The sequence below is a fragment of the Miniopterus schreibersii genome (assembly GCF_964146895.1).
Source record: "Miniopterus schreibersii genome assembly, chromosome: 20".
Classification (NCBI taxonomy): domain Eukaryota; kingdom Metazoa; phylum Chordata; class Mammalia; order Chiroptera; family Miniopteridae; genus Miniopterus; species Miniopterus schreibersii.
This window is the reverse complement of record NC_138122.1, coordinates 16,497,860-16,524,552: the sequence shown is the minus strand read 5'-3', so window position 1 is coordinate 16,524,552 and position 26,693 is coordinate 16,497,860. Positions and strand designations below refer to the sequence as shown.

Genomic DNA, 26,693 nt, shown 5'->3' with positions numbered 1-26,693 from the left:
GCAAGACAAAGGCCACTTGGTCAGATGACACTTTAATCGGCTAGAAATATAAAACCTGTCTTTGGAGACTAGCAGGAGCCACATGTGGACCAGAGGAGAAAGCAGAGGCACAGCACTTAGGGCGGGAGACAACAGGCCAAGCAGGAGGTCAGCGATGGCTGAAGAATCCTTGAGGATGGTTATATTTAAATGGCTTCATCCTGCTGGGACCCCTGGAGAAACAGAATGAAGATCAGTTAATACCAAGCCCTTTGGGCTAATAGGATAAATGACACTTACCTGCACAGTACTATATAGCTGTTAGGGGGAAAAAAGAAATGTGTGAGAAAAGCGCACTGCAGAACAATATGTAAGGTTGTGATATCATTTTTGTAAAAATGTCTTTATATGCTTGCAAACGCATGAACACAGGCCTGGAAGGGTCCTCGCTGACAATGGGCACTTCTGGGGACAGGTAGGACATGGGCACCCTCACTTTTGAGTGTTTTTAACAACTGTTGATGGTTATTTCTATGTTTGACAACAAACATAGTTTAGTTCTATACTTTAAAAAATAAAGAAAACAGGGAGTAAACTATCTGCCCAACATTATTCCACCAGAAGGTAGCAGAGCCCAATTCAAGACCAGGTCTGAAGCCAAAGCCTTGATTGACCTTGTGAAGCTTAGGTGCTTCAGCTATCATCCTGGGCCCCCAGCAAAACTTCACACAGTCTTCTTCCACAAAGCTCCACAGTAACTGATGTCCAGGTAAAGGGCCTCTTTCATTCATCTATGACTGACATTCAGTGGTAATCACTAGGTAACACCCTGGATCTTCGTCTGAGTAAGGAGGGTGGGAGGGAGTGTGTGTGTCAGGGATTGTAGAGATGAGGAAAGAAAAGAGGTTTTAATTCCAACATCAAGGCAACCGCTTACCTAAGTGAGGGCTTATTCTGCCTGCACTGTGCTTGGCACTTTACATGCTCCATCTGGTTTAATTTCATCTTCCCAACCATACCCGAAGTGAACACTGTTTTACTAACAAGGAATCTGAAGCTCAAAGGCACTAAGTATAGACTCTAATTGCACAGGTAAGAGCAGCAATTTGAACCTACGTCTTTCTGGCCCCATATACCTCCCAAAACCAGAAGGGCACTGTCATCTGGGCAAGTCTAGGCATATGGCTCATGGAGAACCCAGGGCCTGAAGGTACCTACCCATCCTCTGTAAACTTTTTGTGCTGAATGTTGGGACTGAGTGTACTAAATAAAATTTGTTGCATTAAACAAAAATAAAGGCTCAGCCCGTTGGCCTGATCCCAATGGTCAGTTGGACTCTAGGCCAAGAACCTCACATCTCACCAGTCATGGAGTTAATTAGGTCTTAGAGGCCAAAGCAGCACCTTCCCAGAATGCCCTCATAGGAGCTCAGCCTGGATAACGTACAAAGCACTTCAGAAAATGGGTCCTTTGGGAACCATTAGATAACAGAAAATAAACACTGGCCTTGTGGAAGATCCCACCCTAGAAATGTGCTATAGCAGGCTGGGAGGGTGGGAAGAACTGAGGTATCACACAGACCCACTAGGGAGAGGAAATCCTAGCCACTAGCACCACCTCCTAGCAGCCACTTGGGGGTCAGAGCTGCTTATTATCAGATAGCACCACAAATCAGGCGAGGCAGAGGTGCCAGACAGAGGCAGGATGATACTGGGGACAGCTTCCCCCAGCTGGGACTGGCTGCCTGCGAAGGTGAGGGGCAGGAAAGGCACATCTTAGACTGAGAGGGAACGGGGATGTCCCAATGAGAAACAGATTATGGCCCTTCCCCCCTCCCTACCAAGCAGTTGCCCAAAATGGAAGGGATGCCTGAGCAATGTGAACTCTGGAGTTTTGGAATGGACTCTAAGAACATGAGTTAGGGGATGAAAGGGAGAGAGGACCCCAAAGCAAAAAGGAAAAGTACCTAGAAGTGCTATGAAAGCAGACATGCTAAATACCAAGCTGTCAGGACCTGCTGGCATTTTCTTAGCCCCTCTCTATGCTAGGAATCATTCTGGAAGCTTTATGTGAACAATCTCTAATTTATCATGAGCTAGAAGGTAATACTCGGCCTTTAGGAAATAGGCTCAGAGCTGAGGTGAGCTGAAGTGACTCTTCCAAGGTCACCCAGCTGGTGAGCAGCAAAGTAGAGATCTGCACCTGTGTTTGTCTTACATCTAGGCTGGTTCATTTTGTAAAGCCCGAATGCCTACAGCTATGATTCTCATAGGCGTGTGAACACCCTAAGAAGAGTACAGCAGACTCAGGACTGGTGGAGGTATGAATAGATTAAAAAGCTTATTTGGATAGTACATAAAGTATAGAAAGTAAAATTCAACCAAATCCTCTTGGTTCATGTTTCAGTGCTGCTCACTCAGTGGGTGGTCCTTCTTCAGAGGGTGTTTGTGAAGAACAATTGGACCAGGCTGGTAGGAAAGGATGAGGGAAAAGTTTCAGGAAGGAGGAGGCCACAAGCTCTCCCCAGGAAACCCAGCAACAGGATTTTAATTTCCTCTGTGAACAGAGAGAAGTGTACCTGGGAGCAAGTATGACTTCTATGCCAGGCTCTGATCTCTGCCCCAAATCCCTGTGAGAGGCAGGACTGGGGGTCCCTGGCGCTTTGACCCCTCTCCTCACCTGAAAAGCCTCAGACACATCTTCTCCTGGGGAAACTCCTTGGGCCCCTCCACGCTGTCATCGTGGATCTCTGTCTCCAGGTAGACATCCAGCAGCACACACAGGCGCTGCAGCTGGTTGGTCAAGAGCTGATGGCCCGGCCGGGGCCCGCACAGCTCCTTGTAGCACACGTTGACCTCGCTCTCCATGGCCTACAGGGTGGGAAGGCCAGAAACTCAGCATAATCTTCACACTGCTGGGTGTGACAGCTCCACAAGAACTGCAGCTGGGCCTCTGCAGGAGCTGGCCCACAGCACACCAAGCCGGATGGACTGGACTGTCCTGAGGCTCCCCCTCCTCAAAACAATGGGGTCTTCCAGATTCTGACCCATAACTTTCCCTGCCTTGCACACCCACAGCCAAGAAGAGGGAAGTGTGGAGAGAAGGAATCTCAGGCTGAGATCCAAGTCAGAAGGAGTTAGGTTTAAAAACGTGCTCCATAGCCTTAAGGCCACCATGGAATCAAATTAACAGGCATAATAATAATTAACAGTGGCAATGATCTCATACATCATCTCATTCCAGCAACCCTAAGCTTCTGAGTCAATTCATGTTTCCACAGAAGCCCAAGGCAACCACTTTTCAAGGCAGGTATTTATATTATCCCTAATTTATAAATGAGGTGAAACCTGTGGACCCCAAACTAGGTAACTGGTTGAGATGGGTCTAGGCTCTTTCCTCTGCTACATCATGCAGCCTCCAGTAAATTCTATAAATCCTGGCAGATACCTAGTCCTAGGAATTATGCCAGTGCCCAAGCCCTTAGCGGTGGCAGGTTCTGCCACAGCCTACCTCCCCAAAGGGACCTGCTCCCTGTTACCCCCAGCAGGTCCTTACCCGAATATTGTCATCATTGCTGTTGGTTTTCTCCCCTTTCCAGTTCAGACAGAGCTGGAAAATGGGTGGGATGGAGGAGTAGCCAGGGTTCAGCACCACAGCAGCCTGGAGTTTGGCTGAGAAGGGAAAGGAGGAAAAATCAGTTCTGGGACTCAACTTGTCAGCCCTGCACCATCCCCATTGGACCCCTAAGGCTAGCTCTGATGTCCCATACTATTCCCAGTGCTTCAGAGCACATTCTGGTTCTAACCTTACTTTTATGTTTGTTCTGGAATCTCCAAAGTGGAACTGCCAGGTTGCAGAACGTGATGCCTGTGACTCTGGTCCCTCCAAGGAGGCAGAGATGCATGGACTCCCCAGAGTCTGGTCCACACTGGGTTTGCCTGAATTCTATTTGCTCCTCTGACAGAAGTTTGTTTTAACTGGCATTTCTTTATCTGCCAGCCAGCTAAAGATTTGCCCATGTAAAGGCTTACTACCTTTTTTTAGTAATAGTGTGTATTAGCCATTATATCAGTCAACTATATCTTCTCTATTCTGTCCCTTTTACTTTTGGATATTTTGTTACGTAGCACTTGTTAACAGCCAACACTGAGTACTTTACTTCCAAGCGCTGTGCTAAGCTCTCTGCGCACTTTATTACACCCTAAGGATGACTCTGATGGGTGCCGCTATCATTCCCATCGTACATGTAAAGAAATAGGCTCTGATGGAAACTTCTTTAAAATCAAACAGATGCAATGCAGCTATGCTGGCTGGAATCAGAACTGCCTGATGTCAAAGCTGTGTTCATAATTATTACGTAAAATATTTGTATTTTTCAACATATTCTAGTGAAAGTCTGCCATTTTCAAAAGCATAACATTTATCCTCTCCACTGATGGGCTAAATATGCCTCCAAAAAAGAGTATAGAAACTGCAGAGAGGGAGGAAGGTCCTGTCACCCTGCACTGCACAACCTGACAGGGACATGCCAGCCCTTCTGTGAAAGTGGGTAGAACAGATGTCCGGTTCTAGAGAGCAGTAAAACCAAGGGCTAGGAGCTCAGGGTCAGAGGTAAGACTGGGTTTGTGACTAAGCCTTGACTTCCTCACCTATAAAATGGGAATATTACCACTCCTAGGACTGTCACAAGGATTAAATGACATAAAGCACATATATGACCGTGTTGCAGAACAAGTCCTCACCAAACGGTGGCTCTCACATTCAGTACTATTTGCTAAGTCCCTGCAGCAGGATTCCAGAACTTTCCCTTCCCTTGGGCAACTCTCAGGAATGTTTTATTCTCAGCCACTCCCCTTGCCTAGAACCACTGTTACCAGAACAAATTACCTGTGCCCCTTTCCACGAGCGCCATGTAGTAGAGATTGGTGTCCCCGGCCAGTCCTGCCTCCACAATGTCTTTGGTGAAATGCAGCTCCTAGAAATCACCACAGACAAGTAATGAACTCCTGGCTCCTCTAAAACCTCCTGCCCTTCTGGTGGAGGAATAGGAACTGAAAGGAGACATGGGCCTGCGGTCCCCAGGACAGCAACAGTGACCTGTCACTCTTTTACCTACCGTGTAATCCTCATGGGCAATCGTCACCCATTTCACCAGGCGGGACACAACCTTTGCAGGGAAGAGGAACTGGCAATCACTAGTAACTGGTACAATGCCATGTTCTAAAAGAGAGCAAGACAGGTGGTGTCATAGGTAGAAATCAGGTGCCACAGCTAGGTAATTACCATCTTATAGAGGGCTCAAAGGGCCCTACCCAATGTTCAGGTACACCTGGCACTCAGTAGGTGCCCAGGTCAACATGTGCCAGGAATGTAGGCACACCAACCTGACTTCATCCAGGGCTATGTGCTTGTGGTCAGACCCAGCACCAGCATTCACGGTGCTTTATCCTTAATGCAAATAATGATAAGCAAAACAAGAACCCCCAGCAGCCAAAACCAATGACAGTGCCTCTGCAGCAGTGACTGTTAATTAGATCAATAGCCGGGAGGGTTGTGTTTTCATAGCTGACCTTGATGGAGGAAAAGATTGAAGTGTTCCGTGTCAGTTCCTCTAAGGGAAAAAGGCTGGAGAACTGCTCCAGCATAAATTCCTGCTGGCATTTCAATAAGCAAATATGCCAACACAGTAAACGTTGTCCAGGATGACAATCATCCAACCTTGAGACAAAACAAATTCAGCAATGCTGACAGGGAGAAAGGCCTGATGGACAAGCAATGCTGCCCTGGAGAGATCAGGGTCCACATGAAGCATTAGACTGAGCCAGAGGGGAAGGGTCTACAGATGGGTCCTGAAAACCCAATGTCTTTCCTGACAGTGACTGTTAGATCAGAAAGATCTTAATCTTTACTATCCTGCAAGTGCCTTGTACATACATAGTAAGCCTCTGACGAGTATTTACTGAATGAATAAATGAAAAGAAGCCCCCAATGGCCACCACTTTGGTCAATGGCCCTCAGCAGAATCACCTGGGAGCTTATGAAAAACAGAGGAGCTCAGCCTTACCCTGGAGGGTATTAGCTCAGTAGGTCTCAGGGGAAGGATGAGGGGTGGATCCCTGTACAGCTGTATTCAAAGAAGCTTAAGGTAGGCTCCATGAGCCATGAATTGGATTTCCACTATATATCTGCAGAAGGCACACCAGTCTGACACACACTAATTTAGGATGAGCTGCTCCTGACCAACTTGTGCCACCAGAAGGCTCTGTGAGTTGGAACAGCCTTGATGACCCTGAGGGGAGCTCAGATCTCTGCTTGGATGGGCCTGCAGCCCTTTCCAGTGGCCCTGACACCACCTTTGCTCAACAAAAGCCCAAAATCCAGCCCTCTCTAATTTGTCATCATGATTCAAGACACCTTAATGAAGGGCTAAGTTGTTTTTGTCCATGTTGTCTGAATGGCTCTCAAGCCACAGCCCTAACACGAGCTTACCCAGGGATGCAAACTGTTTGTGGAGGGCCAGGCGGGACTGCACTCTGGTCTTTAGCAGTTTCATGGTGGTCTCCATGTGGCTGGAGCTCAGTGAGTGGTCAGCAATCACCGTGTGCTGTGGATGACAGCAAGGGGCACACCTGAGTGCTCCTGATCCCTTCCTCCAGGCACTGCCTCTCTCCTACAACCTGCCTTCCAGTGGCAGCCAAGATCACTCATGCCCTGGGGCGGGCACCTTATGGGAAAGGCAGGGTTTACCTGCTATGACAGGCCAGATGCTGAGTCCCAGCAGGAACGACACAAGCTGCTGGGTTCTCAAGAGGCTGTGGCCAGGTCCTAAGAAAAGGAAAGCTTCTGCTAAGGTGCCAGATCCCCTGGGGCTCTGCTTACACTTCATTTTGGGGCTCTTTGTACACAAGATCAAGGGGCAGCAGAGCCTAGAGTTGTGCTGCACCCAGAGCAAGGACCCAAGTTATTTTGATCTAGAGGGTTTCTAGACTCAGGGAGAATGCAAAGGTACATAAACACTCGTAGGCTTTGGACATTTTAGTGTCCTGAGTGGAGGGAGGACAGATCATATCCTGAAGGGAAAGCATTCTGCTAGTTTAAAGCCCCCAAAAGCCATCAGAAGCCTTTATGGAGTCTGTATGGATAGAAAGGAGGTAGAGTTCTCCAGCTAAGGAGACAGGATCAGTGTACACACCTGGGGCTGCTCTTTGGGGAAGTGGAGGCCACCCAGCTTCTGTACCCACAAATAGGGGTGACCCAGGTCAAGTACGTAGTCTCTCAAAGTCAGGATGCTGCATAAAAGAATAAAATGATTTTGTAAGTCGTTTCTACAATGGGTCCCAGGATATAGCCTTCCTCCCATCCACCCTAAACAGGCCAGTACCCAGCCAGGCTGCCAGCAAAGCCTCTTGACTTCATCAGCTCCCTAATATAAATTTCATCCCTCCCATGTCCACTTTTCTCTTTTTCCCCAGACAGCCCTTAATTTATAAGCAAATCTCAATAAAAACAAAGTACACATGATCTCCTTAGAGGTTTACCAATTTATAAAATATTTTTAAATGTTTTTAATCCTCAGAGAATTAAAATGTTAAATACTTTTATTATATCATGTTCCCCAAGTTTTGATCCACCCTTTCCCACCCGTCCATGAACTCCATTTGCCTCATAAGCAGGAAAGGTCACATGTTCCCTTCTCTAGATACAGCACTCTCTCCTTCCAGCACTTGTCCCCTTACCCTCTGAGAGGCTGCTGGCCCTACCAGCTCGCCAGCATTGGGTTTGAGCCCCCCAGAGAAACTCAGAAGCAGAGAGGCTGAGAGAGGAGAAAACACTGCTGACTCACCCAACTTTATCAAACTGGTACTGATTGGCTGGATTTGGAGTTTTCTTTCCATGATCTCCAGGATACAAACAGCTCAGGACTGAGTCAGGAGATAGCAAGTCACTGGAAAGGGAGAAGACTGCAGTGAGAACGCTGTCCAACACCTAGTCTCGACTTGGGCATTTGGGGATGGTAATGTCGCCTCTCACTGATGATCAATGCCACCACTTATTGAATGCTTCCTGTGAGTCAGATGCTTTATATGCCTGAGGTCACTGGATCTTTATAACCCTATGAGGTTCAGAATATTATCATTTCCATTTTATAAAGGAGAAGCTCAAGGCTTTCAAAGGCGTGGCTTGTCCAAAATCACATTGCTAGTAAGTGGTGGAGCTGGGATTTGCAGTCTAATCAAAGATAGTACCCTTATCCACCAAATTAAAAAGAAATACCTACCCTTTCAAGGGTTATATGGTGACCAGGGCCTTACCTAAGGGGAACAAAGCCCCATGACACTGGAAATAGAAATAATCATAATTTTTATAGGAGTAGAGATTCATTTCTATCCCAGAAAGTGTGCAACTTTGGTGCTGTGTTTATCACTTTGACCAAATTTCATGCTACTCACAGAAAAGGTCCCCTTTGTATTCCCAGAAAAAGACATTACCACCTGCACTGGAGACAAGGTGACCCAGCGCTATAAGCAGATAGACAGCGACGCCACTGCCACCCACCTGGAACGGTCAGGGCTCAGACTGTAATTAAACGTGACAAGCAGAGGAGATTGGGGGAGGAGAGGATAATAGAGTAATCTGATCACAAAGGACAACAGGTCCCATTCTTTCCCTCAACCAGCAGAGTTCTCTATTTTTTCAGGAATAGCATCAGGAGCTACTCAAGCAGAAGAGCTGATCCTGCAGCTCTGAATCCCATCCTGCTGCTCTGAGACCCTGGCATGCTTTCGGGACTTAATACTGGGGCAGTGGCATCTTTTGGGTCTTCTCTGTTCTCTGTCTCTCCCAGAGTCTCTCTGTATGTGCCTGCCCCCGGCTCCTGCAAGGGTCTGCCCCTTTCACTGCCTCACGTGGAAAACTGGCTAGAAAATCAATACGAATTGCCAGTCTTTTGGCCAATATTTAGTGACTATTACTAATAGATTGAATGACTGAATCAATCCAAATAAAAAAGAACAGCTAAAACTGCACACGAAAGGGTTTGTAACTGACAAAACTTTGACAGAAGAATCAAGTCTGTAACGTGTCTCTAGACAAGTGACTTTGGTAAAAACAAGGGACATAAAAGGGGAAGCTATATATAGTTATGAAAATACAACACCAAAACAAAAAGCTATTCAATTAGTCAAACCTTTGTTATAAAATTTTAATGGAAAAGGGATTTAAAAAAACCTTGGTAAAATAGAAATGGAAAATGATTAAAAATAGTTTAATGTCTTAATGAAAAATTAATGAATTAAAATGCCCCAATGGAGATCATTCTGGAAAATAATTTCTTGAGGAAAATTCAGCAGGGCTGGTATAATTCTGACTAAAATGTCTGTATTAACAACATTAATTCCCTAGCAAATTAATAGATCCTGGCAATAGTCATCAACATTGCTAACACTGCAAAAATAGACAGCCCTGGTCTCCTGATGGAAACCCAGTGTCTATGACTCAGTCCTGCCTGCCCTTGTCCCCCTCCAAAAAATCGAAATGGAATTTCATCAAGCCTCTAAATCTAACTACAATTTACATGAAATATATGGGGAAGGAGTAACCCATAAAATGGTACTGCAGGGATGCAATCATCAAAATCTAATCCTGGGGGAAACCTATAGAGCAAACAACACATTTCCTCAACAAATCAAAAGGTAGCAGAGACATTCAGATGAAAAGGAGCCTGAAAGAAGCTTCACCTAATTGCAGCATATGAGAGATCCTGGGTCAAACCCAAACTGTAAAAACAAAACAAAACAACTAACAAAAAACACTTATGAGAAAAACAGGGAAACTTGAACTCTGACCGGTTATTGGGTGATATTAAGGAATTAAGAGTAATGCTATAATTACATTAAAAAAAAAAAAAGGAAATTATACAAAACCTGACACCAGGCTGGTGTCTCCAATAGCCAGAGCAGCCTGTAATTGAGCAAAGGCCTCTGGACTGGGAGTCTGGAGCTCTAGGCCTAGGGCTTCCATAACCATATGCCCACTGGACCTGTTTCTCCATCTGTACAATAAGGGGATGAGCTAGACAACAGCTGATGGCCCATAAAGATCCAATCCTGGTTTCAGGGTGTTTTCTTTTGTGTCTCCTCCTTCTTTGGGGGCCAGGGCCCACCTGGCAATGACAGTAGTACAGTACAGTGGTACACAGGTCTGTTTTCTCACCTTGTAGAGCTACTGTGAGAGTTAAATGAGTTGATGATGATAAACACAGCTGTCATTTCAAAGTGCTTCACTGTGCTAAACACTTGACCTAACTTTCACAAGCTCCCTCCCTAGAAGGGGATATTATAATCAACAACCACAGAATGGGGGGGAACTTGGCTAAAGGTGCACACAAGATCTGTAAGTGGCAGACCCGGGACTTGCCAGAGTTTATAACCAGTCTGCAGCACTGCCCCTGTCACTGCACTTGCACAGCCTTAGGGAGGAGCTGGAGTTAATTAAGCATGCTCTGAGACCAGCTTGCAATCCTGTTAGGGCATCTGAGAGGTGAGTAGGCAGAATGCTTGTGACAAGGAGATCTGCCCTGGCCAAGGGCCTCCTGGAGCCCTAAAGCTGCTCACTGGACCAAGAGCTCTGGCTGCGCAGTGTGACTGGGTGCTCTGAAGAAGCCAGCCCTGGGCTCCCTCTGCTGGGGTCAGGTGGAAATGGGGTCAACTTTATCCAGAGTGCCCATGGGTTGTCAAACACTCAGGGACATGAACTATAAGTGCAGGGTAGAACATCAGGCAGTCATGAAAAGAGCCCTGCCCCATTAAGCACCAGATCTGTGCCTCCTTCAGTGGTCTTTCTATAGCTGACATGAGGACTCAGTGAGACCAGGTAAGGGCAGGGGAAGGTGTGTTCTTGTAAGTGATGCTATTTCACCCTTAGGCCCTCTAGATCCTCCTCCCTTCTTCCTGCTTCTGGCTGTGGAACAAGACTGCCATGATCAGGGGCTTCCTAGGGATGCTCGACCTATGGCCATCGTTACTGTGCCTTTGCTCACCCTCTTCAAAAACTCCACAGGGCCCACCACAGTCCTCCTCCCACTGCCCAGGTAAGGACAATCTAGGATTAAGCTGAGCTATAAAGTGAAAATCTCAGCACCTTGTGAGATAAAAAGAAAAGGGAAAGAGAGAGCAGCTTAAACCTGCCAACCTGACAATGTCTGCCAGATCCCATTTTTACACTCACACTCTTTTCACTGGTTGTAAAAAGCTGGTACTCTGCCCCACCTGCTCAATTTGCAATATGCCGTAGTCACTTTCACCATCTGCTATGTAGGAGGAGGACTTCACCAATCAAAGTTGGTGAATGCTTTCTAAATACCAGTGATGTACCAGGACTTCTAGGCCAACTGGACGTGACAACAGAAGTCAAAGTAGCCATGAACCTCTCAGAGCCAGATGAGAAAGAAACTGAGAGCAGCTCAGAGCCAAGGTTCTCATCACAGCCCCCCCTTGTCCCACTCTCAGCCACGCCTGCTCAGTACCCTGCACTGATGGGGGTGATCAGCTCCGTGGCGGTTGTCACTTTGGCTTTTACTGTCATGATGTTGAGGTTCATGAGATAGTAGAAAGTCAGATGAAGCACACTGTCATCTGGATGGGAAGAAAAAAAATGTATGAGTTAAACATAAGAGCAGAGCCAAAGTTTTATAGAAAGGGAAGTCAATAAGACTACGATATTTTACTATAAAAACAAAAACTCAATAGCAATTTAACATAGAGGGGAAAAAAGTGGTGTCTACAAATTCTTTGCTACTCTTCCCTCCAAAAGGTGGAGCTCCATTTCCCTCCCCTTGAGTGTAGGCTGGACTTTCAGACTCTGCTTCTAACAAACACAATATGAAAAGGGAGTGATTAAGTGATTCCCAAGTGGATCCAGGTTCACATCACCAGTAATAAGACACAATGATACCATGTACCCCGATATGATGTGACAATGAAGACGCCTGTGGCCTTCCTCTCCAAAATCCATAACCTCAGTCTAACCAGAAAAAAATCCACCAAACCCAAATTGAGTTTTCCTACATACTAAATAAACCTTGTCTTCAGAAGTGTCAAGGTTTTGGAGGACAAGCAAAGACCAAGGAACTGTCACTGCCTGGTGAAGACTAAAGGGCATGATGACTAAATGCAATGTGGGATCTTGAACTGGATCTTGGAACAGAAAAAGGACATTAAAGGGAACACCAGGGAAACCTGAATAAATCCTGCAGTTTAGTTAACAGTGTTGTACCAATAAAATCAACATTGGCTTTGATAATTGTACTGTGGTTAAAAAAGATGTTGAAATTCAGGGAAGTCAGTAAAGCACCTATGGGAACTCAATGTATTATCATTACAACTCTTCTGAGTCTAAAATTACCTCAAAGCAAAATGCTTTTTAAAGGCAAAGAAAGGACCAGTGTGTAATTTTCCATTTGTGTAAAAGATAAGGGGAGGAGAGAACAAATATACACTTGTATAATAGCTTCTAAATGCATAGACTATTTCTAGACCATACATAAGAAACATGTCACAACCATTGTCCCTGGAAGTAAGACCAAGGACCAGAGTCTGGGAGTCTGGATGAGAGACTTATATTTGACTGACAACTCTTACACTGCTGAATGCTTTATCATGTGCTCCTTTATCCATACCAAACCAATTCCAAAACATATACTCTCTGCAGAACACAAAGTCCTACTTATTAAATTAAGCATGTTGGTCAAATTACTCAGAACCTGCATACTCTTGCAACTTGTTCTGTGTATCTGACTTTTAAAATTCAGAAAGAGGCGTAGTTTTATGCATCCTTTATGTCTCTCTCTGGTTTGGTATGACTTAGGGGGGAAAAAAATCAAACAGATTCCATGCAAAACAATGAGGATAAATAGAGAAATATGAAACCAGATTCTGTTCTTGGGCAAAGAGGCCTCTGGCTTGCTGGACCTGTGCATCTGTGCCTGGCTGAACTCTCAAGTGCTATGGGATTCCCGGAACAAGGGGAGCCAGACCTTTGCACTTCAGGTCCAGCATGACAGACAGTGGGTGCCTCTTCAGCATCTCCTTGCGTTTGTCATCCAGCTGAACTCCCAGTGTGGGTCGCCGGCGTTTCTGGACAAAGGAAAGAATGAAAATGATGAGCACTGGTCATACAAATCTCTCCCTTCCTTCTCCCTACCGGCCAGGGCCTCAGCATTGCTGCCTGGGACCTGATGCTTCAGCTACTCAGTTGCAAGGCACCCAGCAGCCCTTTCTTTCAAACCTTTCTTCTGCCTCTAGGAAGGATGGCACCTGCCAACCAGCAGGCCCCAGTGCAGCTGCTTGGCACGCCCACGAGAGGAAGCGGCTCTCACCGTGGTCTGCTCCTCCTCAGCATCCGAGTCGCTCTCGTCATCTGCAGCCACAGAAAAAAGGCATCTAGAGCGGAGGGGGCTCCCAATGCTCCCTAAAGCACCTCAACCCAGGGCGTAAAGGGGCCCAGACTCTGTGTCATTTATAAATGTTTTTTTTAGAATAATAAATTAGTTTGTTCCTTCACAGTCAGTATAAAAAACATGGTGATGCAAGGAAAAAAGAAAAGAGAAATGACCCATAATCCCACCATCCATCTTCTAGTGTTGTAGTTTTTTTTTGATGTTATCCTATGGACCACAATCCCCTCCACTGGTAGTGGTGGTAGCAATAACAGTAATATAAATAACAATAGCAGCTCATGTAATTTGAGTGGTTGCTATGTGCTAAGGATGATGCTAAGGGCTTTTGTATGCATGACCTTGTTTAATTCACATAATTCTACATGAGGTATTACTACCCTGTTTTGATGGGTGACTAAGCTGAGGCTCAGAAATGTTAAAGAGCTGCCCTGGAATCAGTGAGCTAGTGAGTGGCAGGGCTGAAATCCAAAGGCAGTGCTTTCCCTGTCTACCCCTGCACATGAAGTCAAGCTCTGTTAAACTCAACTAGTACAGTTAATTTCAAAGGAACAGCACTGCCCTTTGGTGGCGACTTAGTGTTCCTGGAACCAGCTACAGAAGACTTGGGGGAGGATCCTGACCAGCACATTACCTTGGGACTCCTCATGAGGCTTAAACAGAGCCTTGGCTTCATCCACACTGCCTTCGATCGCCACAGACAACGTCTTATCTGGGAGCAAGAAAAAGCTTTGTATGACGGCCGCTGGGGGAAGGAGCCAAGCTACACAGAAGGCCAGCTCTGGGACTGCATTTCTGCTGTCTGTCACAGCTCCTTACTGGCCAGGGGTGGGCAGACAAAAGCCCTTTCTCCAGATGAAGAGAAACAGGTGGGAAACTTAAGCCTTTTTTTTGCATCACTGACTGAGAACAAAGAACCCAAAGTGTAGATTCCTGGACAAGTATCACCTGAGACTAGTGGTGAACATCTCTCTTTTCAGGTTTATACCAAGGTACAGAAATCCCAACCTTGGGCCTAAAGCTATACGGTTCTCTTCCACCAACTGTCTTAAAGGTTCTCATGCAGAAGCCCATGACTGCCACACCCTGGAAACATCGGCTTTCACTTACGTGCTCATTCTCTATCCCACCCTGCACCAAGCGCCTGGCTGGCACTGTCACATTTAACTGGGAGGCAGGAGGACAGTGGGCAGAAACTTGGACCCTGCAGTTCAGTCCTAGGCCTGAGTCATGGTTCCCATTCCCAAACATGTGACCTGGAAAGTTACGATGCAGCTCTGAGCCCCCATTTCTGCATTTATGAAAGCAGAATGTGACAAATGATAGCTGCCCAGTTGGATGGTGAGGTGATATCTATAATGAATGAGCAAATGCTTATAATTTTAATTATAAAATTATATTTTAAAAAACCTTACTCTCCCTGGCCGGTGTGGCCCAGTTGGTTGGAGCATTATCCCGTACACCCAAAGGTCACGTGTTTGATTCCCGATTAGGGCACATACCCAGGTTGCAGGTTCCCTAGTCAGTATGCAAGCAGAAGCAACCGACTGAAGCTTCTCTCTCACACTGATGTTTCTCTCTCTCCCTCTCCCTTCCTCTCTAAAATCAATGAAAACATATTAAAAAAAATTTAATCTTCACAACAACTCTATAGAAGCAATACTATTATTATACATTTTATGCATTTACAGATGAGAAAATTAAGGCTTAGAGAAGTTTGATACAATAGCCAGGAAATAGGTAAGCTAGGTCTATTCAACTTGAGCTTGGCATCAAGCTCAGGTCTATTCAAGACCACATCTATTCAAGTTGAGCTAGGCGTCTCAAGTAAAAAGCTAAGAGGCCTGTTCCATGCACCAGGCCTGACATCTTCCTGAGTGATGCCTGGACCTGCCTTTGTGGAGTCCTATGGGTGTAGGGCTGAGAGGTCAGACCACCACTCCTCCTGCTCCATTCAAAAGAGTATACAGATTAGATAGTCACAGAAGCCTGAAATGATTTGCCCAATGGTATTGAGGGATGGCAAACCTCCCCCAAGTGGCAGGTCACAGAGATAATATTCCCAGGTGGCTGACCACTACCCTCTTTCTCTGACAACCCTGCATGAACCATCACACCTTACTCCAAATAAGCTGGATGCCCCCATCAACCACTGGCAAACTTTTGAATTCAGTCTTGAAATTTTACAGTAAAATGAGAATGGAAACAGGCTGGGGTTTAAACACAAAAGAAAATTACTCACCCTGTCTAGGGGGCTGGGAGGATTTCATATGAGCTGACGATGGAAACAGGAGGGAGAACAAAGGCAAAGGAAAGGACCAGAAGGACCAAGAAGACATAAGAAGAGAGACAGTAATGTGTTGGTGTCTGTGGCTGGGAGGAAAGGCATGCACTGGTGGTGGGGAAGAAAACTCTAGGTGCTGGGTGAAAGCTGCACTAGGGCAGGAGGCAGGGTCTCCAAAAACCTCTCAAAACCCTAGTGGAGTAAAGGGCTGCCCTTAAGTTTAATGAGGACACATCCTCTCACTGGGTAATTCACCATAATGACATGCAGCCTATTTGGGGCATGGAAAAGCCTAGGACAGCTGGCTGAGACCTGTGTTCACCAAGCCCTTTCTCTGAAGCAGAGCAAGAGGCGCCGATCCACCTGCCAAGCGTGCTTTGGGCTGTCTGGGCAGTGCACCCAACAGCCGACCAGCCAGGCTCATCAAAGGCTCAAAGCCAACCGTCTGAAATACCCCTCAAGTTAGTTCAGCCTCAGGCCAGCTAGTCAAAACAGCCATGCTGGGCGACACAGAGGGAAGGCAGCATTTGTCACCTGAGGGCTCTGAGCAAGGCCTGGGAGCTTTCCTCAGCAGGCAGTGCTTCCAAATGACTCAATCAGCCACAGCTGCTGCTCCCACAGCCCCTCTTCCTCACCCGGCCCCCATACTTACCACAGGCCTGCCCATATGCAGTGGCCTGGACAAAGAGGACATAGAGGGGAGGTGGCAGGTGTCTGGCCGTCTCATATTGCTTGTGAGCCTGGTCAAAAGGCATGAACAGGTACTCTTGCACTGGGAGGGAAGCCTGCATGCAATAAAGGTAGGATTTTTATTTTTCCATTTTCGGCAGTCCACATACAAACATGTGGCTGCTTAGTTACCATATATAGTTTTTTATTTATGAAAGTGATATGTGATAAGCTAACAGAACTAACAAGTGGATAAAAGGTCAATATAAAAAGAATCAACTGTATCAGAACTTTCCCAGAGTGCTGGAGGAAATTTCTGTAAGTCAGTACAAATCACTTTACAGACCTAAATATATGCAGAGCATATTTTTTAACAGAAAAATTAAGTACAATCCAAACTCTTTGTTTCCATTTTCTTTTTGTCTCATTATAAAATGCGACTAAGGATATTTCTGTTAACAATTCTAATTCTATGCCTAGAGTTGAAGGGAGGAAATGTAGATCTTGCCAAATCCAGGAAAGAGAATTTATAATTTCTCCAGGGTCCTTTTGCAAAGTTCCTTTATATTAACCATTTACCCTGCTTCATAAAACTATAAGGATTTTAGACCAAATCTGGCTTCACAAAGAAAACAAAATCAGGTCACCTATATAGAAAGACATTACACTTTACAGGTAAAGTGGGGACTTTTCCTCCTAGGGTACCTAATGGCTTTCAAATACAAGTAAAGTTCTTTTCAGAGTGAGTAGATCTGCTGAGGATCTGCCCCTGAGGTACAGTTAGGGGGGGTCTAATAGACATCCGCAGAAGCATGCCTGGAGACTTCGGGGGCTATGCAGGGGGTAAAGACCATGCAGGGGGTAAACTAAAGAATTTGCAAAAGTGTTTTATCCGGATGAGGCTCTGGGTGAAAAGAAAATGCCTCAAGTAAATTTGTGTATATGTTCCTGAATCCACCTGGCCAGCTTTCTTCTTCTCAGGGTGAAACTTTATCATATCAGCTGGGTAGGATTCAGCCAGGACCATCCTACACTGTACTCTAACACAGATTAGGGTAACACCCAAAGGGAGACATGGCTGCTGGAGTGGGGGCCCAGGGGAGGCCCACACCTGCATGATGCTGTTCAGGCGAGGCTGGAGGCTGCTCAGGTACTCCTTCTTCACCTCAATCTCCTTAAGGATCTTCTCCTTGTTGGACAGGCACTCTCGGTACTTCTCCGCCAACCTGTTGGGAAAGGACAGAGCACTGTCACCAGATGCTTTCCAGGGATATCCTGACATACCTGCTCACTGTCCAAGTCCACCTAATAATAGCAGACATGATGAACTAATGTTTACCTACCACTTACTATGTGCCAGGCACTTTGAAGGACTCTTTATAAGCATTACTGCATTTAATCCTTATAAAAACACTGGAAGACAGGGACTTTTATCTCCAAAGGAGGAAATGAAGGCTCAGGGAGGGAGGTAACTTGCCCAACGTCATCCAGTTAAGAGCAAGCACAGAGCTGGGCTCTGAATCCATGCCTGTTTGGCTCCAGAGGCTCTGTCCCTAACCTCTAGGGAATACCCCTGTGCCGGCATCTGCTCCATTTCTTGCCTCTGGAGGCCAAGACCCAAACTTTCACAAATATGTGGACCTAACAGCTACAGGACCCAAATGAGACCACAGAGTGGCCTGAGTGGGGCAGGGTGGGGAGGATGCCGGACCAATGCCACAGGAATGCAACACTCATAGTTTAGCCTGTGCCCGGGGCACAAGGGAGTGACAGGCCAACTCCATCTGCTAAAAATTGACATGCATTCCCTAATAATCAGACTTAGTGCTTATTAAATTCATAATGTGCACCAAAGGCACAGAATATCTTCTATAACAGAAAAAGGCAAGGAATAAAAACAGCTGCTTCTCCAATGAAAAGCAGAGCAGATGTGCCAACTATCAGGTGTGAATTAATCACAAAATAGGATTTGGTCTTAGAGACTATTCTACTGGTTGTAGAGAGCTTTGCTGTCTGATTGTGGATCATAACCAAGTACTGTCCCCTGTGGGACAGTACTGCACAGGTCCCTGTCTGCACAGGTTAACAAGGTCAGATAAGAGGAAACGCTACCTTTTCCGCTGCTCCAGCTCCCAATCCAGACGTGCAAGGGTTTGCTGGTGAGGGTCTCCCATGGTGATTTCAGCCTTGCTGATATCTGGAGGAGCCTCTTTATAAAACTCCTCTAAACTGACCAGATCAATTTCTTCATGCTTTGACCTACAGACAAAAACAAATGTCAAGCTGTTGTTCTTAGGAACCCAAACGGGCTTAAGTAGGCCCACAGTTCCTCCCCATGTATGCCCACTTAGCCCAGGTCTACAGCTACTCAGGGACATGGAATCCAGTCTTCTCAGCAAATGCTTATTAGATGTTTCAGTTGAAGAGAGGTAGTTGGTGACATGCCACAGGATACTTACCCATGCTGTCCAACCTTTTTATCCATGAATTAGCTAAAGACCTGGAAGGGATGCTTATTACACTTACAGACGTCTCCAAGCTGAGCAAGGGAGCTAAGAGCTTAAAAGGTCAAATGAAAACACTATGGTCTAGACATAGAATGTCAGGTTAAAACCAAGAAATATCATTTAACGCAAGGGTCTACATTTTAAAGTTCATAACATTAACTGTATAAGCACGGGATGCGGAAGATCTAGCATGGCATAACCAGAGAAGAAGATCTAGAGGCTTTAATTGTCACATGTATAGTGACACATGTGTATAAAAGAAATCCAATACGATTTCCTGCATTAACATAGTAGTGGACAGGTCATGAACAAATGATGTAAAAGTAAGAGCAGCTACCATAGATTAAGCACCCACTGTATGTCATCCTCGCCTCCCTTAATTCTCACAATAACTGTGAAACAGGAATGTTTATCTTTATTTTTCAAATGAGATGGAGGCTTCCAGAGTTGAGCAGTTTTCTCAAGGTCACACACAGCTAGTAAGTGGCAGAGCTGAGGTCTGAATTCAGGCTGTCCCACTCCAGGGCCCACTGTGGCCATTGTCCACTCCATGGGCCCAGTTTGGCTGTATTTTGGGTTTGTCAGCTTTCATCTGAGCAATGGTTACATGTTGGGGCATCACAGTCTTTTACTTTGTTTTTATACCTTTTTTATTTTTAAATAATTTAAGACACACAAAATGTTTCAAAAAGAGCACTGAGAGTTTATTTCTTCCATGTACCCTTCCCCTGGGTACAAAGTCAAAATCAGGAAGGTGACAATGGTACAACACTAATTAACTCAGATACAGACCTCATGTGGATTTCACCTCTATATATTTAAGTATTATTATGTGATGAATTTGTGGAGTAAAGATGCCTCTCAAAAATCAGCATTATCGCCCTGCCAGCGTAGCTCAGTGGTTGAGCGTCGACCCAAGAACCAGAAGGTCGTGATTCGATTCCTGGTCAGGACACATGCCCGGGTTGTGGACTTGATCCCCAGTAGGGGGCATGCAGGAGGCAGCTGATCAATGACTCTCATCACTGATGTTTCTCTCTCTCTCTCCCTTCCTCTCTCTGAAATCAATAAAAGCATATTTTAAAAATCAGCATCATTAAAAATACAATAGACCAATGTCTAATGTGCCCACACACCTCAAGTTTATTACAAATAAAACCTTTCAGTTTGCTCAAATAGGTCGGACCAAGCAAGAACATTCCCTTCCCTTCTTCTACTCCTTCCTCCCTTCCAATCAGTTGGATTTGCCAAGAGGCATTATTACATTTTAAAAATAACACTGCCAAACTCTAGTTTGTTCACCTGAAGGCAACTAAGTTGCAAAAAATTCAGGTTCCAATTCATTTGCAAAAATGAATTGCTGGTTTGAATAAAATAAAAAATAAAAATTGTTGGGCTCTAGTTAGTTTGGCTCAGTGGTTAGAGCGTTGGCCTGCAGATTGAAGGGTTGTGGGTTTGGTTCCGGTCAAGGGCACATACCCCGGTGCCAAGCTTGATCCCTGGGCCCTGTCAGGGCACGTGTGAGAGGCAACCAATTGATGTGTCTCTCTCACATTGATGATTCTCTTTCCCTGTCTCTCCCTGTACCCTTCCACTCTCTCTAAAAAAAAAACCTATGGGAAAAAGATCCTTGGGTGAGGATTAGCCAAAAAAAAAGAAAAAAAAGAATTGTTGGAACTTTAGAGATGAAAACTGGGCCAAAAGGTTAAAAGGACATGATTGGAAGTGAGTTGCTCCCGTACAACGTGCCCAAGAATCAAACTGGTAATTAATGTAAAGGCCCCTAGAAAGGAGAGACAATTACTTTTGACCAGGTACAGAGCTCAATACTCAAAGGGGTCAGACAGGCTTCTGAGTTTCCTTGTGCAGTCTGAAACTACTGCTTCCAAATTTCCCAAAGTGATCTCACTGTCCTCCCAGGTCCTACAGTCTCCATAATCATCTGATTTCTTTTTAAAGAGACTAGCTCACACAGAGCTACATAGGAAAAAGCCATTACCAACAGATCACCTCGCCGAAGCCCTGTCCTCCAAAACTCACTTAAACTCCAGACATTTGGTGATCTCCTTCTGTAGGTGCATCACCTCATACAACAGGTTCTGGAGCTGCAGGTGATAGGCGTCTACTTTCTGCTTGGCCTGAAAGGAGAAGGTCAGAGGTGGTGAGTGGGGCAAGTCAGGTGGGGTGGGGCAGAGCAGAGCACAGTGGCAGCAAACTCAGAAAAAAGGGTAAAGGGGCTTGAGAAGGGGACAAGGAGGAGGGTGAAGGAGGGGTAAACCTCTCAACTCCTACCTCGTGGGTCTGATCTCTTCCTTTCTTCAACCTGATGTGCGCTAATCGGTTCAGCTTCTTTAGAGTCATGAAATGCACACAGCTCTGGATCCTGCGGTCTTCAATCTCACCTGCCTGTGGGCAAAGAGGACCTGGTAAACACCTCGATAATGGGTGCTGGCTCAGCTTCCTTCAGCTCCAAAATAAGACACTGACTGTACAGGGGAAATGTTTAAGATTCTCAGGGGGAAAAAGGAAGTTCGGCTTTGACCAAAGAAACAGGCATTGAACATAGAGCAAGTATCTGGTGCTACATGCTGCGCACATAGGTCCAAATAACAGCAACGCCCTGCCACACATCTGACCTCTATCAACAGCACTGCAGAATAATTTAAATGAAAATAGCAGAATTACAGCTGTAAGGCTTGACTACCTTAAAGAGGTAAGATTTAATAATCTCAACAATATTGGCCAGTATACACACAAATAAGTGAGATTCCTGGAAAAATACGGGTTGTTTTGCTTTGTTTTGAACTTATCCAACTAGTTTGTAGTCACACTGTTTAGTTTCTCTGCCCAGAAGCCTTGTATATTCATTTAGTATTAATAATTTCATTTTTGGTCTCTACGATTTACTTGTACATATCCATCCTTGTAACAGCAAGGGAATTTACATGTGCTGTCATTTCTTAACTCCCAGAAAATTGCTCAGCACTTAATAAATATTAGTTGGGTAAATTATCACATTATAGTAACGGAAAAAATTAATTATCCTGTACTTTCATTACTGTAATTGGCGATTGGGTGGTGACGAGAAGTTCCAATAAATTAACAAACAGGTCTCCAGAGCCCCCAGGCTCCAACTACCTACTCACAGCTAGGACAGGAGACCAAGATCAGGAAGGGCTCACTCTAGTAGGTACAAAACAGGCCCATCCGTGCAGACCCACCAAGTTCATGTTCGTTCAGTCCACTCCTTACCACATCCTTGCCTCCCCTGCTCTTCAGGTCCTGGATCTCAGCCATGAGTCTCTGCAACTCCTGGCACGTGTACTTGTACAGTTCATAGTCTCTTCCAGGGTCCCGCAGGTCCACCTCAGCCTCCTCACTGTAGTATTTACCTTCCTGTGGAGGCAAGGATACAGGCCTTGAGTAGAGAGTAAAAGTCTCCCAGTCAGGACCAGGGACATGGGCTGAGATCAGTAATAATGAAGACTGAAAGCAGATCCACAAAGGGTCTGGTCCTCAAATCAACTGTTTTTCAAAATGAAAAATAATTCCTCCCTTCTGATATAAAGTATTGATGCTTAGTGAATGGCCTGTAATTTCACCTCTTAGCCAGAAATACTGTTAATACTGTGGGTAAATACAAATTTTATTTTCTAACAAAATGAAATCATATTGTCCATGCTGTTTAATGCAATTTTCCATCCCAGTAAGTACAGTTCTCCATCAAAATGGTTGCTTGATAAACAATCTACAATAAAGATAAACCAGAATTAATTTAACAAAGTTCCTATAGATGGGTGTTCAGATGGTCAAATCAAGTTTTTAGCAATGACTAAAATATCATAATTGGTTTCCTACCCTTTGGAGTAAACAGAACACATCTCTTTAATAGAATGTTAATAATTAATAATACTGTATTGCATATTTGAAAGCTGCTACGAGGGTAGATCTTAAAAGTTCTCATTTACAAGAAAAAAAAATTTTGTAACTATGTATGGTGACAGAAGTTAACTAAACTTACTGTGGTGCATTTCACAATATATCAAATAATGAATCATTTTACTGTATACTTGAAACTAACATGTTAATATGTCAGTTATACCTCAATTAAAAAAAGAGTCAGGATCAATGCCCCCAAAAAGATAAGCCTCTTCATTAATTTTGATTTCCTAAATCTGAGGAAAGTTTCGTTTTTTATTTAAATTTGAGCTAGTATGTTTCTCTATTCTAGTTTTAAAAACAAACAAAAGACATAACCAACCAAATAATCAAAACAGCTAAGTAATAAATCAGCTTGACAGATTTAAGAACAGAGAAATAGCAAAAGGAGAAGCTGCTGACCACATGAGCTCTCAGACCACAGAAGAGGTTTTGCAGGTAGATGGTCTGATACTATCTCAGTAGTAGACCAGGAATGCCACATCTTCAAAGTACAAGTAGCATGCTGCAGATGGACTGCCTTCTGATCATCAGGAAAAACTGGAAACACACACCATACTCAAATGCATTCTTTATTTAGTCACTAAGCATGTCCAATATAGGCTTGTTGGCCTTGGGATGCTGCAGCTACAACTGATATGGATACTCAGGCTTTGTAGAGCCAAGTGAATTCTGGGTCCCTTGTTAAACAGAGGCCACCTGGGAGGTTGTCCCCGTGACCCTCAGGTGCTATAAACACACAGCCAGGTGCCTGGCCACAAGCTGTAATTTCTCAGTAGCATGGCAGCCCTGGCTAAACTCACCTGCTCAGTGTCAGAACGATTGCGCTTCCCTTCAGCTGGAGCTCCATCACTTCGAATCACTTTCGGCTTCCTTTTTTTGCTCGATTCTGATGACATGGTTGTTTGGTGAGGTCAGGAAGAAATAGTAGAGACCTGCTAAGAGGCGAAAGATTTTTAGATTTTCCAGAGTTGAAACTGGAGATTTTCCTGGAGTCATAACACTGAAGTCTAACTAGCAGTTCTGGTCATTTACACTCTTGGTAACTCAAGAAAGGACTCAACTCTTCAGCCCTGGTCGGGTGGTTCAGTTGGTTGGAGCGTCGTCCGATACACCAAAAGGTTGCAGGTTCGATTTCCATCAAGGCACATACCTAGGTTGCAGGCTCAATCCCCCGTCAGGTGTAGTACGGGAGGCAACTGATCGATATTTCTCTCTCACACTGATGTCTCTTTCTCTTCCTTCCTCTCTCTAAACATATCCTCAGGTGAGGATTAAAAAAAAAAAGAAAGACGACCCACCAAAACTGCAGTTAAATCCTCTGTAAAAGGGGGGGGGAGCATCCCTCATCCTGTCCAAAATGAACTCCACCGCACCACTGACCAAACTCCTCAGCCTGGCACATACGCACATTACCAATAATACTGATTGATTACTGTGTGCTAGACCTTAATATAAGCACTTTATGAGTATGTTCTCTTTTATCTTTATACAAACCTTTTAGATAACAACAAGTACTGTTTTATAGATGATACTGAGGATCAGAAAGGTGAATGACTTGCCCAAGCTTACATAGCTTATATGCGAAAGCTTGGGTCCATTTGATGTCACATCAGTGCTCTTAACAACTACATTATTGTGCCTCCTAGCCTTGCCACCATCTCATCTGGAAATGCCGTCAACTCCCTAGTTAACACTATAATTTAAAAGAACAGAGCCTACATTACATGAAGCTCTAGGGTCACAAAGCATCCTTCCTCTGCTGTATCTCCTGATTGTCACCATGGTCCCCTGAGGTAGGCAGCACTGTTCCCCTTAGCCCAACAAACCTGTCACAGCAATTATTGGGGGAGCCAATAGCTCACAGTAGTAGACTCAGAGAAGCCCTAAGTTGGAGTCTCCACTCTACTATTCTATGGCTGAGTTCTAGGTCAAGTCACTGAACTTTTCTCTGTGCCTGTTTCCTCACAGATCAAATGAGAATAAAAGTCTATACCTCTGGGGTTGTTGTGAACATTAACATAGGAATGTCCTCCACTGGGTAAGGTGATGAAGATGATTTAGGAGTGGGGCTTTAGGCGGTACATGTGTGATCTTAAATGATGTTGAACACCTGGGGAGAAAGTTAATCTCTTCAGTTCTCTTTAGAAACTTCTGATTGCTTCAAGGAGAGTATCATTTCCCTAGTTTAACATCTATGAACACCAGTGCTCCTTTGTTAACAAAAGGACTCTATCTCAGAGCCTTAGACAATGAGATCTAGGCAGAATTATTAACAATAATCTGTTTTCATTTTAATATATTAATTTTTATCATTGCCTTCTGCATATGACAAGTGAAAGAAGTTTTACATTTATGATAGACTTAAATTTTTCTTTTAAAGTCAATTTAGCCCTGGCCAGTTTTCTCAGTGGTTAGAGCCTGAGGACTGAAGGGTCCCTGGGCATGTACCTCTGGTTGCAGCTTTCGGGAGGCAACCAATGGATGTGTTTCTCTCACATCGGTGTTTCTCTTTCTCTCTCTCTCTCTCTCTCCCTCCCTCCTACCCTCTCTGAAAAAGCAATGGAAAAAACATCCTTGGGTGAAGATTAAAAAATAATAATAAAATAAATTTAAAATTTTAAAGTGACTCAGTTAAGCCCTGGCCAGGTGGCTCAGTTGGTTGGGGCGTCCTCCGGTGCAGCAGTTACGGATTCGATTCCCGGTCGGGGCACATCTCTAGGTTGCGGTTCAATTCCCCGCTGGGGTGCGTTTCTCTCTCACAGGGATGTTTCTTTCTCTCTCACCCTTCCACTCTCTAAAGATCACGAAAAACATATTTCTTAAAAAGCGACTCAATTAAAAAGCCTTTAGTAAACACTCCTACAGGGTAAGTTGATTTGGCCAAACCCACGAAGGTAAGACCTGAAAAGCTTACATGTGAGAAACCATGGCTTTGTTAACACAGAAGAGTGCCTAGCACACCTAAGCGCACAATAAATGTGAGCGGTTATCATTACCACCATCGTCGTCATCTACAGGCTACAACGTGGGGCCTACGACGCTGCAGCCAACATTCTCCACACGAGAAGCAGAGCGCGCGGCGCCCAGCGGCGGGGTCCGGAGGACTGCGGACGGAGAACCCGGGTCGGACTCCAGCCCGAGGATGCCCTCCGGGCGGCCCGCGCATCAGTCTCAGAGCACCTGGCCTCGCCCTGCTGCCCTTCTGCGGTCCCGATCCCCTCCTCACCGCCCCGCGCCCGCACCAACCTACTTCAAGTGGCCCGGAGACCGCAGCCCGCGCGCCATAGAGAAGCGGAAGGAAGGAGCGACCGGCCGGAAGGGAGGCGCGGAGGCCGGAAGCGAAGCCCGGAGGCCGGAAGCGAAGCGCACGGCAGCTCTCGGGCGTTGCTGGCAGCGGGTGGGTGACGTGGGCGCCCCGGGCCGTGGCAACTGGGTGGTCCAGGGAGGGTCCCCGTTGCCATCACCCTTACGCAGCCCTTTTAACACAAGGAAACTGAAGCTGCGAGGGCAAAGTGTATTTCGTTCACTTTCCCCAGTGCCTGAAGTCCAGCAATTAGTAGTAACCTCTCTGCCGAGTATTTGTTGAATGAGTGGGTCTTATGCCCAAGATGACACAAGAGCGTGGTAGTGTAGAACCCTGGTCTGGTAGCTCAGTTGGTTAGAGCGTCATGATAACCAAGTTTGCCGGTTTGATCTGGGTTAGGACACGTACAAGCATCAACCAAGGAAGGCATAAATAAGTGAAACAAATCAATGTTTCTGTCCCCCCCCCCCCCCCAAAATCAATAAATTAAAATTTTTAAGTATGGTAGTGTCAAGATTTGGACCCCTGTAGGTTTGCCTCCATAACCTGGATTCT

General features: G+C 45.3%; 1 protein-coding gene across 8 annotated transcripts; it reads right to left on the bottom strand.

Moving 5' to 3' along the window:
• Positions 1–11: 11 nt before the first annotated feature.
• On the bottom strand, positions 12–26,162 carry THOC5 (THO complex subunit 5). Of its 8 annotated transcripts, XM_081122511.1 has the most exons (21): positions 26,085–26,150; positions 23,635–23,769; positions 22,145–22,288; positions 21,185–21,298; positions 20,933–21,030; positions 18,498–18,644; positions 17,497–17,611; positions 16,369–16,501; positions 15,675–15,707; positions 14,067–14,144; positions 13,355–13,395; positions 13,013–13,112; positions 11,504–11,612; positions 7,823–7,924; positions 7,172–7,268; positions 6,469–6,583; positions 5,096–5,199; positions 4,867–4,954; positions 3,535–3,650; positions 2,659–2,849; positions 12–212 (listed from the first exon to the last, which is right to left on the bottom strand). In XM_081122511.1, the coding sequence occupies exons 2-21, from the start codon at positions 23,728–23,730 to the stop codon at positions 149–151; spliced, it is 2,085 nt and encodes a 694-aa protein (XP_080978637.1). In that variant the 5' UTR covers positions 23,731–23,769; positions 26,085–26,150; the 3' UTR covers positions 12–148. The 8 variants fall into 8 exon arrangements, with proteins under 8 accessions (XP_080978637.1, XP_080978632.1, XP_080978634.1 ...); XM_081122506.1 differs by lacking the exon at positions 15,675–15,707 and having other exon boundaries at positions 15–212; positions 26,081–26,162; XM_081122508.1 differs by lacking the exon at positions 15,675–15,707 and having other exon boundaries at positions 15–212; positions 23,635–23,766; positions 26,081–26,160.
• Positions 26,163–26,693: the final 531 nt, after the last annotated feature.

Coding starts and splice junctions, on each gene's coding strand:
- THOC5 (XM_081122511.1), bottom strand. CDS start 23,730: ATGTCATCAGAATCGAGCAAAAAAAGGAAGCCGAAAGTGATTCGAAGT. Junction 22,289..23,634: donor ATCGTTCTGACACTGAGCAG/GTGAGTTTAGCC, acceptor TTGCCTCCACAG/GAAGGTAAATACTACAGTGA. Junction 4,955..5,095: donor TTGCCCATGAGGATTACACG/GTAGGTAAAAGA, acceptor GGTGATTTCTAG/GAGCTGCATTTCACCAAAGA.